The sequence below is a fragment of the Ictidomys tridecemlineatus genome, chromosome 10 (genome assembly GCF_052094955.1).
Source record: "Ictidomys tridecemlineatus isolate mIctTri1 chromosome 10, mIctTri1.hap1, whole genome shotgun sequence".
NCBI classification, from domain to species: Eukaryota; Metazoa; Chordata; class Mammalia; order Rodentia; family Sciuridae; genus Ictidomys; species Ictidomys tridecemlineatus.
This window is the reverse complement of record NC_135486.1, coordinates 55,791,996-55,813,518: the sequence shown is the minus strand read 5'-3', so window position 1 is coordinate 55,813,518 and position 21,523 is coordinate 55,791,996. Positions and strand designations below refer to the sequence as shown.

At 32.0% G+C, this 21,523-nt stretch overlaps 1 protein-coding gene across 10 annotated transcripts in view; it reads right to left on the bottom strand.

Moving 5' to 3' along the window:
- The window catches only part of Akt3 (AKT serine/threonine kinase 3), a 267,691-nt gene that overhangs the window by 148,647 nt on the left and 97,521 nt on the right, over positions 1 to 21,523 (bottom strand). For 9 of the 10 annotated variants that reach the window (XM_078022976.1, XM_078022977.1, XM_078022982.1 and 6 more), the window contains one exon: positions 6,839 to 6,964. The exons of the other annotated variant lie outside the window; for it this stretch is intronic. In XM_078022976.1, the coding sequence (XP_077879102.1) occupies positions 6,839 to 6,964 (126 nt within the window). The remainder of the gene's footprint in view (positions 1 to 6,838; positions 6,965 to 21,523) is intronic. 10 annotated transcript variants of the gene reach the window in all.

Below are 21,523 nucleotides of genomic sequence, written 5' to 3'. Positions count from 1 at the left end.
TCATGTGGATATACAATATATAAAATAATTACAATTCAGCCTTCCCTTGTGAAAAATGGAGAATATCTGATTTTTTTTTCTGAGCAAGGAGATGGTATTTGCAAATAACTTTTTAATTCAGAGAGGAGAATATTTGAAAGCAAGAAAACAATTCATAGAGAACTGCTGAACTGAGCTCAGTAGGTAATAGTATGGAAAGGAAGCAGCAGTGGACAACACTTTGATGAGTGACTCATGGCCTATTTTTCTACGAATATATCCTTTCCACTGCAAACTATAACTAGATAGGTCCTCCCCTACTTTTTAAAATCAAATACTGATTTGGGCACCCAAATTTTATGGTTCCTAATGGTTTTCATTAAAAGTATCAATATGTTTTTCAAGAACTTTCACTATCTGATTACATACTATTTAATCTTAATTTTTATTCCTCTTCAACATAAGTTCTCTATCCATCTAGGATACTGCCTACACTATTCACAAAATAAGCAAGTTAAAATCTCTCTTCTTATGTGTGCTTAAGTTGTTAAATTTACTGACAATGCCCTCTTCTAAAAACCTACCCTTCAGGACTCATGTTAACCTTATCTCATGAACAAATTCTCACTTAGTCACTCTCTGTTACCCTTACATATTGCTTCTCTCAACTTCTACTGCATTTGTTTTAAATAAAATTCACTTAGGGAATTACTCCCATTTACCTTCCCGTTGCTATTTGTTTCGTACTAATATCATCCATCCCTGCATATAAAAGCTATATAAGATTATATAAGGATCGATAAACATTTAACATTAAATTATTATGTCATCTCATAGTCCACATATTTATATAGTTTTTGGTTTTTCTAGATGTACAAGATTATTATTCTAGGTGGCACTGTATTGAGTAAGACTAAGAATCAACTCATAAGCTTTTTCCCTCTTCCCATGTATTTCCATGAAAGCATTAATGAAAATGAACGGATTTTTCTGTATACTTCAACATTTATTCAGAGATAAAGACACTTTTTGTTAGGTTTAAGCCCCATAAATTCCTTACATTTTTTTCAAGGACAGAGAGAGAAATAGGTAAAGCATAAACATTTCTAAAATTGGCCTAAGAAATGCAGACTAACCTATTTTTTTTTTATAGAAGGGACTGAGGAAAGTTTACAGAGAAGTAAAGATATTTTCAAGGTAGGCCAGTATATGCTGTACAGAGTAAGGCAGAATTCTAGAGGTGCTTATTGAGACAAGGGCTGGCATTCTTCTCTTACACCAGAGAGTAAAAAGAAACCTTTCAGAAATAGGATAAGGCCCAAAGACATATGGGCAAATACGCAAGTATTATGACAATATGTATATCTTACAGTATTTTTTTATTCAATGATGAGAGTTAACCTGTGCACAGATGATCTTAATCATCCATCATCAGAAATCCATCACACCATAAGTCTATTTAGAGATGTACTTTGCTTAGAAAAATGCCTTTTTAAAACTTACATCTCTATAGCACTATATTTAGAAGGCATCTTTAAATCTAGTTCATATTTGATTCATTCAAAGAAGGATAAAGATCAAATATTATTACCCACATTCTACAGGACTTTAAGATTTCTCATTCAAGACCTCATTACTTTAAATCTATAGAAAACGTGTCATACTTTGGATCTCAAATGTCCTCCAAAGTCCCATGTGTTAAGGTAAAGGCTCGATCCTGAGTTTGGCACTCTTGAGAGGTGATGGGTGGGCCTAGTAGGAAGCCTTTAGGTCATAGAAGGTGTTCTGTTGAAGGGAATTGTAGGACTCTGGTTCTTTCTCTTTTTTTGCCACCTGGCCATGAGATAAGCAATTTTGCTCAGCCACATGCTCCCACCATGATGCACTGCCTAACCAAAGGCCGAAAAACAGAGTAAACCAATCATGGATTGGTACAACCAAAAACTATGTGTCAAGATAAATCTTTTCTCTTTTTAAGTTATCTCTATTTGTTACAGTATCTGAAAGTTGACTTAACACAATGTCATGGTATGGGGATGGGGGAGGGAAATAAGATTTAAATGATAGTGAAGTAATATCAGTTTTAATCTTGATGCTTAACTATCATTACGTAGTAAGGCAACCTTAAAAAGATCACTGACTTTTCAAAGGCTTCATTTTTCTCATATAAAAAAAGAAAAAAATTGGATGAAATGTTTTCAGATATTCACTCAAAAGCAGTTAGTAAGTCATTATATGTAGGCACTGGAAGCTGTATATAAGATAAATAAGACTACGTTGCTTCCCCTAAAATAACTCTGAGGTATATACATGAACTACATGAACTAAACAACCAAGAAAGAAAGTAGTACAAGAAAAGATAACAGCTTGATGAAGGACCAAGAGGAATACTTTAGAAGGAACATGAAGAGGAATATAAATCTGAATTAAATCTTAAATGAAAGCAAATTATACAGGCAAATAGAGGACAGAAAAAAATTTCAACCAGAGGGAAGACATAAACTAAGGCTAACAGTAGAAAAGCAGCAAAAGTTAAATAGGGAATTATAAACAATTCAGTATTACTAAAACACAATTGTAGAACAGAAGAGACATGCAAGCAAGAATTGAAAGGAGAGGCCAGAGAGATCCTTGTATGATATATTAAGGTAACTGGATATTATCCAGTGGACAATGAAGATCCAAGGTAAGGCTTTCACAGGGGAATGGCATAGTTAGGGTGTAATATCAGAAAGATAATTTTGGTATGGGGTTGGGGGGAGGAAAATAGATTTAAATGATAGTGAAGTAATGTCTGAAGGAATATGAGTGGTACAACTAGAGGCAGAGAATCTAGTTAAGAATCCATAGCAGAGACAATGATGGTTCATTCCAGGGGAATTGCAGGGAAAGACATAACAGGTTCAAGAAATAAGCAAATCAGCAGAACTAGAAAGGGAATCAGGAGTTGGGTAAAGATGTGAAGGGAAAGATAACGATGAAATGGATCCAAATTTGTGTTCAGGCAGAGACAGAACTGACATATTGGATACAAGGGAAGAAACAGACAAAATCATCTTGAGTTTAGCTTAGGACATGTAAAGTCCAAAAAGCATCTAATATAGAGATGTCCTGAAAGTCAAGTGACTTTAGAAACCTAATGCTCAGGAAAGTAGCCTGGTCTAAAGAGATATAAGGGTAGGAGTAAGCTGCATATAGGTTTTAACAGAAATGCTAAACACCTCATTCAAGTGAATGTACCTCACTCAAGGAAGAGGTACAAAATGCAAAGTGTCCTCAACCAGAATTCTGTTAAATACCAAAATAATGCATTATACAAAGAGAAAAATCAGGAGATATCTCAGGATATTATATAATGTAAGAGATCATCATAGAAGGAGAATGTAATCAAAAGAATAAATGAAGGCCAGATGGAAATCCAGAAAAAAATAAGAACTAAAAAATGTCTTCTAGACTTAATGATGGGGTTCAGCACACACTTCCCCAAAATAACACTGAGGCATTTGAGAAAACAGTAGAAGTAGGAAGGACAGCCTTACCCTTCTCCCCTGAAGCAGGTCATAAAAACCTAGGAAGAATTCTCTGATTTTTCCTTGAAGGAGGTCTTAAGATGCTCAGTGTAGAGAGTTCCTCCCTATACCTGGAGCAAAGAAACATCCTCATCTCTAAAGACACTGTGTCCCTGTGTCTAAACAAACAGGCCTTCATAAAATACCCTCATTTATTACTACTAGATTATCCCCTTTTTCCATTGATACTTCCTTCATTTTAGCCATATCTTCATCAAACCTAAGCATAGACATATATAAGTTCATGTGTTTCTTTGTTTCCAAAGGGTCCCATGCCATGTAAAACTTACATTAATTAAGTTCATATGTTTTTATTTTTCTCTACCTGAAAAATTAAGTGGTCACTGGAGAATTCATGAAAAGTAGTTTCAATCAAGTAAATAAAGGAAGAAACTAGACTGCAGTGATTAAAAAATAGAAATCATGAGTGTAGACTACCGTTGTGCAAAATTTTAATCAGATGGGAAGGAATTAAAAATTTAATTTAAAAAGAACAATTCTAAAATGCCTTCCAGTTCTCATGCTTCACTTTATTCATATGGATAAAATGCCTAGTTTAGTAAGATTTTATTAAAACCCACATAAATGTGAAGTAGGCTTTTAATTATAAGAAAAATAGGGGACTCAGATTATAACTATCAAGAGGACATAACACTTTCCAAAACACCTTACAAATACTTTGCAAAAGTATCCTTTTTTAACTTGTTCTTTCTAGATATACATGAAACGAGAGTGTATTTTGACATATCAAACAAGTATAATTTGTTCCAATTAGGATCCCATCATCGTAGGTATATATGATGTGGAGTTATACTGGTCATAAGGATAGGAAAGATAGGTCTGATTAATTCTACTATCTTTTCTATTCCTATTCCTCCCCCTTCTCTTCATTACCCTGTTGTGGGTTAACATCCACATATCAGAGAGAACATTCTGCCTTTGTTTTTTGGGGGACTAGCTTAGCATATCACTTAGCATGATATTCTCCAGTTCTATCCATTTACCAGCATATGCCATAATTTCATTCTTCTTTATGGCTGAGTAACATTCCATTTTGCATATATACTACGTTTTCTTTATCCATTCATCTGTTTTAGAGCAACTAGGATGATTTCATGGCTTAGCTATTATGAACTGAGCTGCTATAAACATTGAAGTGGTTGCTTCACTACAGTATGCCAATATTAAGTCCTTTGGTTATAAACTGAGGAGTGGGATAACGGGTCAAATGGCGGTTCCATTCCAAGTTTTCTAAGGAATCTCCATACTGCTTTAATATATATATATATATATTCTTTTAAAATATATATATATATTAAAGGGTGCAAGAGTGAAAGGGAAATAGGGAGAAAAGGAGACTACTGGTGAAAGAAACTTTTCATGTTCCAACTATGCCTTCTTTTAATGCTTCATAAAAACATTGTTTGTCACCTCTGCCTGGAATATTCTTCTATAAATAATCTGCATAACTTCTATAGAATCTTCAGGGACCTGTTCAAAGCCTCCCTATAAAATCATGAACTGTGAAGGATCAAAATGCCCTTATAAATCCATTGAACTCAGATTGTTTCTACTATGCCAAAGATGAGAGTTTCAGAGAATGACCTAAGGTCTAAGGTATCAGAAGAAATAATGCAATTAAAAGATAAGGCAAAGTTGTTGTACAAATTTAAAATAATTCATTTATTGTAAGGTCCAAGTTAATAATATCCCTGAAACCTAAGGAACTATTCTAAATACAAATTCATTAGTTTGAGTCAAGTATCAACAACTACTTTATATAAAGATTACAGATGTCAACTAATATTTATCTTATAGATAAGTTGACTGTCAGTCACTAAATAGAATTTTTCCCCAAGAGTGCAGCATTTATTTCAGCCTCTGCCAGTGGAAGTGTTAGAGCAGATGTTGGCAGACTGTGACATACAGTATGTCTTTAAAACTTGTTGGGGTGTGAAATTTCATAAGGTCAAAAAATGCTGCATTTTGATCAGCAGATAAAGGAATTCTGCGCTTTTCCAAATTATTTCAGACAAACCAATAGAATTACTAGCAAAATGGACAAACTAAGAAACTATACTACTTTAGGTGATACATGACAACATACATTGCTAAGGGTTTAAAAGATAAATTCTATGTCTTTAAAGCAAATGTTCACCCAAAAGATTTTCAGAATAAAAATATGTTCTTAAGTCAATACAAAATATAATTGACAAAAGAATTTAAAACATAATTTCCTACTGAAACAAACCCATTAATATCTAATGAGCATTCTGGTTGGGAAAAAAGATGGTTTCTTTTTAATACATACTATTCTTATTTTTGTAAAAATAAAACCTCTATGTAAAAATCTACTGACATAAATGTAGAGGGCCTTTATTATAAGCTGGTATCCTTATCATTCAAATGATTCCACAAGCCCTTTGGTTTATCTTTTCCTTTAAAAAATGAAATAAATAAGGATAAAGAAGACTAACTCTCTTATAATGATAAATTGAATGTTAATAACATTCAGAAACTATTGATTTCTTGGATTTTTAAAATTGTTATTTAACTGAAATTTTTTAGCTTCAATTTTTCCTCATGTTTTTCAAGTATGGCTGAGATAAGTATGACCAAAATAAAATTTAAGGAGGCTGTCCAGTTAAAAATTTATTTTCATGATCCAGAGTCTAGCAAGCTCTCATAAAAGTTGATTTTTAGTTTAACTTTAAAATGTTTTATTTCTGAATTAACACAGAAAGATCCTTTCACTGATGAATCAGCAAGTCTGAACAGCCTGAAGAGCCTGGTCACGACATATCAGTGATAACTGTCATTTTTCAGTTTATTTTGTACCATGTTCAAATACAAAATTTCTAAACAAGTTAAACCAACTATGAACATAAAATCTTCTCAGAAAATTGTTTCTCATGTAAATAATTTTGTTTCTCACAATACAATCAAATGACCTAAGTTTGTAATAGAAAACTTTGAACACCTGACAAACTAAGTTCAATCTAACAACCAAGTTCAAAAGTATTCTTTTACATCTTCTAAAGAGAAACCTGTGGCACATATCTCGAAATTGTATTTATCACATGCAAATTCTAAAATGAAAAACATTAAACTATATGACACTGTATAAGATTATATGCTTAATCACGATAAATTGAAATTTCTATCAAAGCTAAAAATTTGTTATTTAAAATGGATCCAAACTTTCCCATAGGCTTCTTATATATTGTAAAATGTTAAAAATCCTATAAATAAATAAAAACAAGGTGAATCAACAATTATAATCAACTTACTTGCCACTGAAAAGTTGTTGAGGGGATAAGGTAAATCCACATCTTGAGGTTTCTCTTTATATCCTATGAATGAGCCATCTGTCTTCAAAAGGAAATATCTTGGCCTCCAGTTTTTTATATATTCTCCTACGTGAGGAAAGCATGCATGTTAATGCTGCAAAAAAAAAATGAACAGCAGCCTTTACACGAAAAATAAATTATGATGCAATATATGTCCTACAACATTGGCCTTCAAAAATTTAGTTAGGCAATTTTAACTTAGCTTACAAAAGAAAATACATAAGCCTACAATTAACATTCAATAAAAACCCAAACATGTTTTGTTTTTCATGATTTCACACTTTGATAATTCATTTGCACCATTATTCCTTCAGAGAATCATTCATCTGAGTACACATTTTGTTCAGTTTTTCATTTTATCAGATGGTTGTGAGAGCATATTTATTACCAGCCGGTTTAAAAAGCCTTGGTAAATCGGGCACACAGTATCTATGAATTTCGATGAAAACCACTTATAAGAGGAATACAAAATAGATGTTTCTCTTCCATGTGCCATTAACTAATAACATAATTTGTAAAAAAAAAAAAAAAAAAAAGAGTTAAGTTTTCATTGTTAAATCTTGACTGTAACTTTATTTTTGGAGGAAAATAACCTTTCACACAGCGCTGTAAATAAATCAAGCACACACACAAAAAAGCATGAGTTAATAGCACTTAAACCATATACCAACTCACACATACACACACAAACATAATTGTTAAGAACACATGGCACAGTGCCATTACATAATCCAATAAACATATACATACATAGATTTATAAATAAGCTCTACTTAGCCACAAAACAGATTCTTCCTAATTCTAAGCAATACAGGTGCTCCATGATACCACAAGAACTGGATGGCTAGCTGGTCTCATTTTCCAGCTCTCTACTGGATATTTCTAACTTGTTATTTAATCTCAAATGCTGAATCACAGAACTACACAAAAAAAGTAAGTAGTTCAGTTTTTGATACAAATCAGCTTCTTCTCTTGACCCAAGGTCAAATCTAACATCTGACTTCTCTGACTCTTTATCCTATCAGTAACTAGGTCAATATAGACTTCATGTATCATGAAATATAATCTTTTGCCAACATATATTTCGGCTGTGGAATCATTTCTCTGAATCAGCAATTCTCAGACTTACTTCAGAACATCTTTATATCCTTAAATGTTACTGAGAACTCAAAAAGAGTTTTAAGTTTATGTAGGTTATATTTGTGTTTACCGTGTTACAAATTAAAAACAAGAAAATTTAAAACTTGTTATTACTTTCTTTAAAGGTAACAATAAACCCAGTACATGCATAAAATTAACTATTTTCAAAAACAATATAAGAGCAGTACTGCTTTGCATTTATGCAAATCTCTTTAATGTCTGGTTTAATAGAAATAGATTTTCTCCTCTGCTACTGCATTCACTTTGCTCCACTATGTTGTTTTAATTGAAATACAGCAGAAAAATCTGGCTCAAACAGATATACAGTTGGAAAGGAGAAGACTGACTATTCAAATAGTTATGGATATATTCTTTGATACTATACCAGATTTCAACAAGGAGTAGATTCTAAAAGGTTAGTTGCATTATGGAATTTGAAACCTTATCAATAAACTTTCTGTACATTTTGTGAAAAAATGTTCATCTACATTAGACTTTGAATGAACCTTTTACACTGTGCATGTTATTTGGAACATTATACACTGGTCCTACAGAAAACACTTGTTTACTGACTTATGAATACCCAAATGTCGACAAATTTCACATTTACATTTTTTATCAAGACCACCACGTCATCCTACTAGTCTCAGAGTGGTAGAAACATTTTCTAAAATTTTATTATTTCTTTAAAAGCTCAATATTCATTATTGTAGCAAATAATTTCAGTTTTTTTCCCCTTGTGTAATATACTCTGAAGTGTTCAGTCTCGTATCACTCTTCACTGAGGTGCAATAACAATTCATTAAATAAACAGAGGAAATATAGGGGCATCTTTCTCACAAATATTTAAGTGCATAAAAGAAAAAAGACAAAAAAAACCTAATGCCCTTCCATCATTTTACTGAAAAAAACATAGTACTAACGTTGACAGTCTCTTAAGCTAAATTCACAAAAGCAAAAAGAATTAAATTCACAGTTCCCATTTTAACAATGAAATAGTTCCTCTTATTTATCCTTATTTTAATTTTCTGTTTTTACTTATGTATTCCTATATAAAATTTAAAATCACTAGACCTTAATTCTTCAATGAATGATACAAAAGCAGACTTCAAATGTTGTAAAATAGTAATGTAGATTTATATTGGTACAATATATAAGTCTGTTGAGCTAAATAGCAATAGTTTAATAATTGTATCAAAGATAAAATGAAACTATCATTTGAAAAAATTGAAAAAACATAACACAATTTCTTTTTATTTTGAACAGAACAAAATACACCTATTCAGGAAATGTGAGATTAAAAAGAAATAAAAATCTGATTTTTATTTCTAAGCCTACTTTCCTTTTAGCCATAAAGTATTTACACCTTCAGATGTCAGAAACAAAAACATCACCATATAAATGAATCTTTTAAATCAAATTTTAGAAATTTAAAATACTTTATGTGGTCTATAACAGGACTTCTGGTTGCCAAAAAGTTCTTTTAAAATAAATTATGCATCCCTTAAACATAGTACATTATATACAGTAAGATATTCATTCACACAGAAGAAAAATTGAAAATTTCCCTTCTTGCTAAGAGGAAAAAAAGCATTATTTCTAAGTTTTTAAAATGATTTTGAGTTGACTCAATTAACAGTTATCATACTAAGCTAAAAGTAGATCTCAAACTTTCAATAGAGATTCCTTTTTTGTTTTGTTTTCTTATCATTGTTCATCTACAATATGAATTGATTTAGAAGGTGCTTAAAGAGTATATTCATTTATTTGGTAATTTGTCGAGGTGCTTGAGATGTGACCCCCTCCCCAACCTCTGCCAAAAAAAGGATGAGGTCTCTAACTTCATGGGACTTATTCCAGTATTTCGCCAGATTTCAGGTGTCCCCTAAATGTTAGAGAAGGGTGCTAAGTAGTTCCTAAGAATCTCTCTTATATGTTCCCAATAAAATGCTGCAAAAAAGTTCACATAATAGTATGGTATGTTGCCCTAATTAAATATTCAGTATCTAGTTCCAAAAATGGAATGAAGAGGTTGTTTAATTTATAAAGAAATGGGCCTGACAGAGGGACACAGACTCAACAGATGGGAATTAAAAATAATAACAAAATAAGCAAGCTTTCTTGTCACTTTATGGAGGACAAGATCACTAGCCTGAAAGAGTATAAAAAATTATTGCTTTTCACAATATCCAGGCAAGAAACTGTGTATACTAAGGATTAAGTAAGAGGGAAGAATTGTTCTGGCAGGCTAGGGATCTTAACTGGGTTTTGACCAGTTGATCAAGGAAAAGGAACTAAACACTTTTCATCACTAGCTCAGTAGCTGAAGTAGTCAATGTTGAGCTAAGAAACATGTTCTCAGACTATTCTAAAAATATGGACAAAAAGTTCTGGCTTTTATGAAGCTAAGTACCCAAAACAAAGGTACCTCCCTTGCAACCAATTCTCTTTAGATAAACTGTTAAAAGTCAGCCACAATTTTACTTTCAAACAGAATTTTCACCTAAATTCATATTGGATGGAGTAATTAATTTTTACTATACTTTCATATTTATGACTTATAGGTTTCAATTTAAGATAGCTTGATTATAATAGAAAGTCATTTAAAAAAGGATTCATGTGATACCAACTATTCTCAAGGGATTATTCTATGGACACTCACCAGTATACAGCTAAAATTTGCATGCATTGTCATGATTAACCTTCAGTAAGCACTGCAGTCACAACTGGACAAAGTGTCCAATACAACCTCTTCTCAGCTTTTTCTATCTACTTTAATGGGTACTTCTTTTTCATCCTCTTTGCCTGGAGGTTATATTTATTTTGAAATACATGTAATACCAAAATACTTACATAGTTGTGCTTTGCTTAATGACAGAGATACATTCTGAAATACATTCTGAGAAACACATCCTTACGTGATTTTCTCATTGTGCAAACTTCATAGAGTTTACTTAGATATTTAGCTTACTATACTACCTAGGCTACACTGTGTGTATGTATAACCTATCACTCCTAGAGCCATGATGAACAAAGCAACACAAGACTGAATCAAGACTAAGAAGAAATAATGCAATTAAGAGATAAGGCAAAAAACAAGAGATTCATGAGGCTGCTGCTGACCATACACAGTATATGATATTTTACAGTAGATACTTTATTTCAATTAAGTAGGAGGAGGTAATTCTAAAATAGTGATTAAAAATTATAGTACAGTAAATAAACTAATACATCATTTATTGTTAAGTATCATATTGTAAATAGTTGTATGTGCTATACTTTTTGTATGGCTGACAGCACAGATTTATTCCAGCATCATCCATAGACACATGACCAATATGCTGGCCTGTGGCAAGGACTTAGTTAGGTAACAGGAATTTTTAACTCCATTGTAATCTTCTGGAACCAACATGGTACATGTGGTCCATCACTAACCAAATCCAGTTGACTGTATTTCCCAAAAAAAGATCCTGATATATTGGCTTTTATAGTAAACTGAATGATGGACCCTCAAAATATACATACATGCTAATCCCTGGAACCTGCAAATATGATCTTATATGTTCGAATATACACACACACACACACACACACACACACACACACCTTATTTAACAAAAAATTTGAAATATATACACACACACACACACACACACACACCTTATTTAACAAAAAATTTGACTCAGTTAAGGATTTTGAGAAACGCTCCTGGGTTATCTGGGGGATCCCTAAATCCAACTACAAATATTCTTTTAAGTATGGTTTTAACACATAAGAAATAAAGGAGACAATGTAACACTAGAGAGGCAGTTGGAGTGACATACCTACCACAAGCCAAGGAATTCCAAGAAGAAACAAAGAACTGACTCTCCCCTACAGCCTTCAAAGGGAATGTGGCCCTACTCAGACTTGATTTTCTAACTTCTGACCTCCCAAATAGCAGAGAATACATTTGTGCTGTTTTAAGCCATTTACTTTGGTATGATTTCTTACAACAGCCCTAAGCAACTAATACAGTAACTAATGCAGCTTCCAAAGACTTGTTTAAACAAACAAACAAAAAAACTACTGATTCTTTAAATTTGGGGCATAATAGGTATACATATTCAGGTAATACCTCCAAAATTCAAATGAAAAAATCCATATTCTCTGAATGGTGAAGAATCCTATTTGTGAATTGTGGAACTGGAAAAGGTTCCTTTTTAGAGTTCAGTTTTACCTAGTTATGACTCCAGATTTTTCCTGTTAATATTAAAACAAATTAACAATCTCATTTTGAGTGGGTGTTAGTTATAGAAAACAAGTTACAAGTAAGTTTAAATTTGGCTCCCAGGCTTTGTCTTTAACAACATGAGATGGGACATGATATAAGTTTAGATTCATACTTATCATCTAAAAATTTTAATATGATACTCAAATGGATCATCTTTACTGGGGTTTATATGCATTTGATACAGGCCCTCCCCTCTCCAAAATTGACTGGGCTCATTTCTTACTGCTCACCTAATGTCATTTTTTATTTAATAATCTTCAACCTAAATTAGTCCATACATGTAGATGTTATTTCATTATTTTTTTAAATTTTAAAATGTTATTTATTCTAATTAGTTATATATGACAGCAGAACGCAATTAAATTCATATTACACAAATACAGCACAATTTTTCATGTCTCTGGTTGAACACAAAGTAGAGTCATATCATTCGTGTTCATATTTATTAATACTCCACTGAGATCAAATCGATTTTTTAAAAGCTGAAGACATCAGAAAGTGCTAAAGCAGAAGTTAGGGATATGTCTCTAGACTAAAAATGCATTAATTAAAATATGCAAATGGTCTCTCATATAGGAAAACTAGAGAACTTCTACATTTGTTCAGACATGCAAATGGATGACCCTTAAACATAGTTCAGATTTATATTCTCACAAATAGATTGAGTTAATGAATATGCTTCCATTTTGAGGCTAGGTTGTATTCTGGAACCTAGTCCTGACTAACTTCACGAATGGTTGAATGTTAGACATGTGTTGAAGTATGTACCAGTTGAGAACACTGAAGAAATATTAAAACTAATGGACACCTACCCTCTATATTAAAATAAATTATAGTAAAAACATAATTAGGTGTATTGGGATCTTATTAAAAGAAATACAGATATGATTCAATTGAAATCTATTTAACTGTAGCACTATTTTCCTTAAATCCATGATCATTTAGAATTCAATTAAACAAAACACTCAAACTGTTATTTTTTAACAGATACTGCCTTCCTAAAATATAGAAAATAAAAGACCCTAATTACTGTTAGTTTGTATAGCAAACTGAAATTCTGATTTTTCTAACTCATAAAGGCAATACAGCTTTTAAAATGACCAATGGTCACTTATATTATATTATAAGAGCTTTCAAAAACTAGCCGTTACTTAATATGGTGGAAGCATTTTCAAACATATGTCAGGAAAAGGAATTACTGTCATAAAGCTCAAACAATGTAAAGCTTAACTTTCCTGAGAATATTGGTTTTTAAAAATTTCATTTCCATGCTTAATCACAATCTAGATTTTAAAATACACGACTATTTTATTTCTTCATACACCTGAGGAAAAAAATGAATAGACAACATCTACACTTGATCTATGCATTAATGAAAATAATTACTTTATAATGCTCATTATTAATAGATGGAAAGAGCCACTAGTGTTTATACAAAAAATGGCTTAAAAAAGTAATCAACATTGTACTAATTCAGGAGTATTTATATAAATAATGCAACAATGTAACAGATTCATCCCATCAGTCAAAAATAATTTCTTTAAATAGTGTTAGATATGTAAAACATATATCTTACCTAAAGAAATGCAAAAAGCTATGCAATATTTAAATATAGCATTAGTTTGATTAATACTACTAACTCTTTTAAAGTCAGACACAGGACACCAGAGGAGTGAGTAAACACTTATTGTGTGTTTGTTTTTTGAGATGGAGTCTTGTTGTGTTGCCCAGGTTGATCTATAACTCGTGGAATCAAGCAATCCTCCCACCTCATGCTCAAATAGCTGAACTACATGTGTGCACCATTGCACCAGCTTTTCTAAAAATTATTTTTTTAAATGATATACACAAACATATATTATCATGAAAATACAAGTACTTTAAGAATTTCCAAACAGCAGCTTTAAACCAAAAACTGAGCAGCTTTCAGTAAAAAATAAGTTTAAATGCTTTAAGAAACTATCTTTGGCAATATTCTTAAATAAAAGTCCTCTTTGGTCAATTTTACTTAAGACAAAAAGAGACGTAATGTTAATTTCAATATGAAATCTATTTCATTTCATGGTTCATAATGTAGTAAATATTTAGCTCTTGACAAATGCCAAACAAATTTATACATATGCATTACCTTTAAGAAAATATGGCAAAACCTTTTCTCTATTCTAGATTTCATAAATAAATAGTACCACAAATAAAGAATATATAATTCATGATTGTGTGATATACCATACCTATTTTTAAACCAAATACAGCTACAGGATAAATGCATGATGATAAATATAATCTGTAGTGTTTACAACTGCCAGTTACATTTTTATGTAGAAGAGTCCAGTTAGTTCTAAGTGGAGTCCTGTTCGTGTCTCTTAGGGAATAGGAAAAAAAAGTTTCTCACTGAACTTACCTTCACCAAGATGTCTTGAAAATAATCTTGGAGATTTTATGTTATTTATATTATAATGAATTAGCATAATAATTTTCAATTGCACAATTAATATGAACTATAACTTTAAAATTGAAAATAATTTCACACACTGTAGGTCCTTTTAAAATATATATTTATGCTTTTTTAAAAAATTCTCTTTTACTGAATCTTTCAAATGTTCTTTTCTTGCTCTTGGGCAAATTAAACATGTGAAATTCTATTGTGACATCTATGCAATGTCATTAAACAACTGATAACAACCAGTACTAGATGCGTGTTAGTTTGAATAACCTCTGAAATTTGGGAGATGCGTATGAAACATACCCAAAGCATTTCAGTTCCTTCCCAGCATTCTCATTCTAAGATGCTGTTCAATGAACATGACAGATTATGGAACACACCTTATTTAAGATTGGGAGGAAATGGGCTTTAGCTGTGTCAAAATACATACAAGCACTAAGAATTGATGACATAGGAAGTCAAACCCTCATAAAGTTTTAGGGAGAATGGAATACAGGAAAAATGGCTGGGGTGAGTAATTTTTAACTCAACATGGAACTGATAACTTATGCCTATAGTCTCAGCTATCAAGGAAGCCGAATCAGGATTACTTAAGTTCAGGAGTTCAGGGCCAGCCTAGACAACATAGAGAAAACCTAATTTTAAAAAACAAAACAAAACTCTATATGAAAATTTCTCCCATTTCTTTATTCATTTTTGATTATCCAGAATGTCACCATAAGTGATGGCAATCTCCCTTATTCCTTGGCATTTCCAAATAGCATCATATGTGCCTTAAGAAAAAGGTGCTCGTATTTGTTGATTTGATGCGTTGCTGTAGCAGAAGGCATTGGGAGGATATCAGCACAAGATTCTTCAATATTTCATAAAAGATCTCTGGTTTGCTGTGATGATGATTCCAAGATGAGGCACTGCACCCACTCCTCTTTAAGAGGTTTGTCTGCTCTCCAACTGATCAATGTCACTACTGCAACTGGCCACATAAGGTTGTTTATATTTTGGTAATTTTGTGTTGTATTTTCAAAATGCCTTAAAAGCTTTCCAGATGTACCCACATTCCTCAGCTTCATCACATATGTTCCTTCATGATTATTTTGAAAAGTATATTACAGTCAAGAATTTTTGCTTCCACTGCAATATGCATGAAATTGTCATTTTTTTTTTATGTTAAGTATAGTTTTCATACCTACTTCCTAAAGAAGGCTGGTGTCCATGCTTTGCTTTGAAGCTAAAGCAATGATGAGAAAAATACCTATGCAATAAATAACACAAGATGTTAGAAAGCCAACTTCTCTAAGATCTCAGTAAGGCTGATCTGTCATTCTTTATCTGCATTATTTTCTTTTGTTTTCTAGCACCTGCCTAATTTCCATCTACCTTTAAGCATTCTGGTATTTGTTTCATAACATTCTATCAATTAGTTACTCAAATCCTAGTTCCCCCTTTTAGAAAACATTATTTACACTTTAAGCCTAAAAATGATACTTTTAAATTATTTTTTTAAACACAAGAACATCCTAATAGAACTACAGTATTAAACTTTATTGAGAGTAAATAAAGCAAGATGAATGGTGGCAGGGTTGAGGGGGGAAAAGAAATACAAAGCATTTCCACAAACTAGCCAACAGAAAATAACATCTTAGCAATTTAATGAAGAATAAACTATGAGATTAGTTTACATAGAAGTAGATATGTTGTAGAGAATTACTCAATCTGTACTCTGCTTCCTGCTGGGTTAAATGTGAACTAAATTATTATTTTGCTTACATTTACACCCTTGTAAATTGTGAAAGCAGACAGAGCTTTCTTTTTAATCTGCTTTCTGCACTATAAAATCTCCAGTTATACACACCTCACTGTATACAAGTTATTACCAAACTATTTTAACAAAGTACAGTCATGGAATTTTAAACTACTGCAAAGAAAGGGACCCATTTAAGAAGATAATTTCATTATAAATTTTATAACTTCCTTACTATAAATATTTTTCATTTCATTATACCATACTCTCTAAATATTTAAATCAATATAATATCCCACATTACATATACACTGTGGTAAGTAACCTTAATGAGTATCAAATATGGAAGTAATATGTCCATAAGATAAACCTACTCACCATGTAGGTCTAGCACCTACCACAGAGCAGGCTAGCAATAACCATTAATGAATGAATAAATAAAAATTATCTCTAATCAAAATCAGGGTTAAATTTACAGAGTAAAGTTCTCTCAAACAGAGAAATCTCACTACAATATAATCATATATGGTTCTAATAATTTTTCAGTTAGAACATACTTGATGGATATGGTATACAACAATAATGGTGTCTCACTATGGCAGTAATTGGGAACTGGCCAAGAAGGCAGTAGTACTTGCCTACCAGGAGGAGGCCTGTGCCACCTGAAAAAAACTCAACTGATCAAATGATTCAACCCACCAGTCTCATCCCTTTATTAAAATCACTGCCTTATGGAATAAAAATTAATAAAACAGAAAAGAGTCTCACAAGTGAGTCTCTCCTATAATAAATTTCTAGTATTATAGGATCCTAAAATAATACTACATCAAACCCAAGAATTCTATTATTGTGAGGGTGAATCCAGGCTCTTCATAACTCTTCTCTTCTTTGTTTTCCTTAGACAATATACTGATTGAGCCTTGTACTGGAGCAAGTTAAACGGTGAAAAGAGGAAGTGTTGAGCAAGAGGATGAGAAGGAACTTGGAAGTGCTTTAGCCAACCACTGTCCCCAGGCTTCACCCATAAGAGACCTCTTTTCTCAGTAACATTGAGAGAACAGTGTAGTAGTATTCTCACCTCACAGAGCAACACTGAGGTGCTGTGACGCAGAGAACAGCTAGTATATGGCACAATTGAGATTTGAATGGAGAGCTATTTAAACCAATAAAATCCTCCTCTACTACTCTGTTCGCATTTTCAAAATTAAGTGATATTGTACAATGGTTAAGAGCACAAACTCTGAAGCCAAACCTCTGAGGTTCAAATGTCAATTCTGTACTCACTACTTACTGAGTGACAGACAAGGTATGTCACGTAATATCTCTGCACCTCAGATTCCTCTTCTGAAAAATGAGAATACTAATTAAATTAGTTTTATAAAGCACATACAATAACGTCTGGCCCACAGTAAGCAATTACATAAACATTCATTAACTGAATAAAACATCTTATAGTAAAGTGAAGGAAAATGATCAAAAGACAGTGAGTCAGGCAAAATGGTGAATGCCTGTGATCCCAGCAGCTCAGGAGGCAGGGGATCACCAGTTCCAAGCCAGCCTCAGCAACTTAGCAAGGCCCTAAGCAACTCAGAGAGACAATGACTTTACATAAAATATAAAAAAAAGGGCTGGGGATGTGGCTCAGTGGTTAAGTGCCTCTGGGTTTAATCCTTGGTACTAAAAAAAAAAAAAAAAAAAAAAAAAAAAAATAGTGAGAACCTAAGATGAACAATTCAATAAAATGGAAGTTGCCTAATTATCCATGTCCTACATTAGTTGAGCAAAGTAGGGGCTGGTTTGGGGTGGATAAATTTTCAATTTTTGTATTCACCTTCCTTAAGTCCTGTCATCCCCATTACTGATAATAATGAATTGCATATCATTTATGCTTATCTCACTGAAATCTCTAGTTAAAAACTGACAATACTATCATAGAAATCCTCTTTCTTAATTTAATATCAAGTATCTCTGGGGTGAGGGAGTTAAAAAACACTTCATTGAATTTACTACTAAATATTTCAATGTTTCTTTCAACTTATCTCATAAGAAGTTTACTACATAAAAAAAGAAAAAGAAAAGAACACGTTTCATTGTTTTGACATGAGGCCTTTCCCACTCTTCCTTTTTACTGCACAAGTTAATCATTTCATCTCAAATACTCTGAATTATAAGTCACACATTAAAAGTGGTTTAGGAACAATAATATATTTCATTCAACTTCCAATACCCAGTAAATTATTCTTGATTTATATTTTATTATTTCTATTTATACTGTTGCTGTTTGCCTCTGACTGAATCCAGAGGTACTTTATCCCTGAACCACAACCCATCCCTTTTTGGTTTTCTGAGACAAGGCCTTGCTAAGTTGTCCAGGCAGACTTGTGATCCTTCTGCCTCAACCTCCCATGTTGCTGAGATTACAGACATGCTCCACCACATCCAGCTTTATTTATATTTTAAAGATGTGCTCATGCTTAAGTATACAAAAACTGAAGGATATGTATGCTCTCAGTGACTGCTGCTATATATTGCTAAAGTATTGCTGTAAATAATTCTGAATATTAAGGAGTTTTATAAGTGTTGATTACCCAAATAAAATATCCTAACTTTCTCAGGTTATTTTCCTATTTTCTTTGTAATGTTGCAATTTGTAACCTGTCATCTGTTATCACTTCCTAAGAACTATGCTTAAAACTTCTCACCAATTGAAGTATACAGATACATTAAATATTTTAAAAACAACAGAACAAATCAAACACTATTCAGTTACTCAAACAAGCCCATTCTTCACCCCTAAACAAGCTTACAAATCAGATAAATACCAGAGAAGCTGCTGTTCAATGTTAAAAATGAATTTACTTACCTTGGCCCTCTGAGGGCAGTATTACCTAAGACACAGCCAGAATTTTCAGAAAAATAATCTTTACCTACCATTCTAATACAAACATTTTTTTAAATTAAATGGTTATAATTTGCTCATTTTACTAAAATTTTACATCTTCATCATTATCTGTATCTCTGTGACTTTAAAAGGAAATTTTCTTAAAAGCATGACATCATGAAAGAAAATATCTTGAAGTCTCATATCATGGAAGTCATTCAAAATGCAATAATATAAAAAGTTATACACATGATTCTGCATTATGTAAATTAAATTCCTTCAAGTAACATTCTCTGTAGACAATTTGTTTTTGTTTTTTAAATTGTCGGACATAAGAATATGCAATCATTGAGTAAAGATATAGTAATTTCAAAGAGATTATATCTAGTTGCAAAATTTCTTTTCAAAAGTAGCCCAGAGCCAATCAGCTCATTTGTTACAAAATCATTCATTTATAAATAAAAGATAATACAAAGGTCAAACTGACCACGTAGAGGAAAAGAACCCACTTTTTTTCATAACTGATTCTGAAAAGTGTAAAAAATATTTACATGGCGTAAGAATTATCAATTTACTTTATGGAATCTATGTCAATGCACATTGGGTATTCTTTTCTATTAAGATATTACCAATTTTCAAAAAGTAGGAAAAAAGTTTTCTACAATTCACTTTCACTTATTAAAGACTTTTGCAAAACACTAAATAACCCTTGAATAATTCAGTTGTGTGACAGACCTTTAAGAACATAAAGAGTCCTAATTTTCATGTCAAAGTTTTATAAGTGTTGATTATCCAAGCCTAAACTTCTCACCACTAACCCTACAAACAAAACAAAAATGAACAAAAAGCTAGCCTAAAGAAACTGACCCACTGAAGAGAGAAAAATTGCAAATAGGTAAACAAAAAATTTACTTCCACAGGGTAGATTACCTGATACATGGCCTCCATTTAGTGGAAATGTACTTTCATTTGGATACTTTTTAGAAAAGTCTTTGCTTCTGTAACTTAAGGTATAAATTTCCACTCAGGATCTATGTCATTATTTAGCATAACTTGAGTAAATGAGATTTTAAATTTTATAGTATTAGTTAAGCAATTTTATACTTCTTAAAGTCTAAAATACTGTGAATATTTAAAGATCAAAGGAAAAAATTAAAATTAAATTCCAAATCTTTTTTTTATTGAAACAAAAAGTAGATGAACTATCTTAACAAAGTCAGATGAACATAGAGCAAATGCAAGAAGGGAAAGAAGGTCATTTTATATTGTTTTCTATAATAAATATATGTACACTTAAGTCTAAATATCTCTTCAGAAAGATGCCAGGAAACAACAGCTGCTGTTCCACCAGCTTTCACTTAAAAGTATAAAATTATGAACTTTGATACTGTGTTCCAGTCTCAAACAAATAAGTGACATGCTTGGCCAAAAAAATACATGAACTTCATGGTTTATGCCTTTCCCACCTTTATATCTTGATCATGGTCTGTTCTAAAGAGTGCTACCAAGTTTACTAACAACTTTAATCAGATTTCTTGAAACTAAAACACATTAAAAATTTAAGCCAAAACATTTCACAAGATGCCTTAAAGAATATGTCAGACAGTGAAATACTCCTCTGTTTTCAACATACTGGCCAATATTTTTAAAATTACTATTCATGCAGTATTTTTCTAAGCAAAATTCAAATACATGTATATACCATTAAATAAAAAAGTTCTTAGAGGTTTCTTTTGTTGTTGTTGTTCTGAAAATATATTAAGAACAGTTTCATTGATTTTTGAAAATGTCCTCAGTATTTTTAAATAGTTTCATCCTCATCTGTGACAGAAGTCTACAAGCTTCAGAATATTCCCACTTTGTTACCTAAGTTATTTATGGTAAACACATCGTCATTCTTTTTTTAATATTAGACCATAACTATTATCTCTGTGTGAATATTGGCATCAATCACATGTGCTGCCAAACATCAAAACTATCCTTAAATGAAACTATCACTGCACTCAAAGTGAGGTGTATTTTTCCAGTATAAGTAATTAATTCTTTAAAGATAGAACTTCTTAGGCACCACACCAGCCTGTGAACCATTCTTAGATACTGAATTAGGCAGTTTTCCCAGGTACAACATCCCTTGAATTTGCCATTCA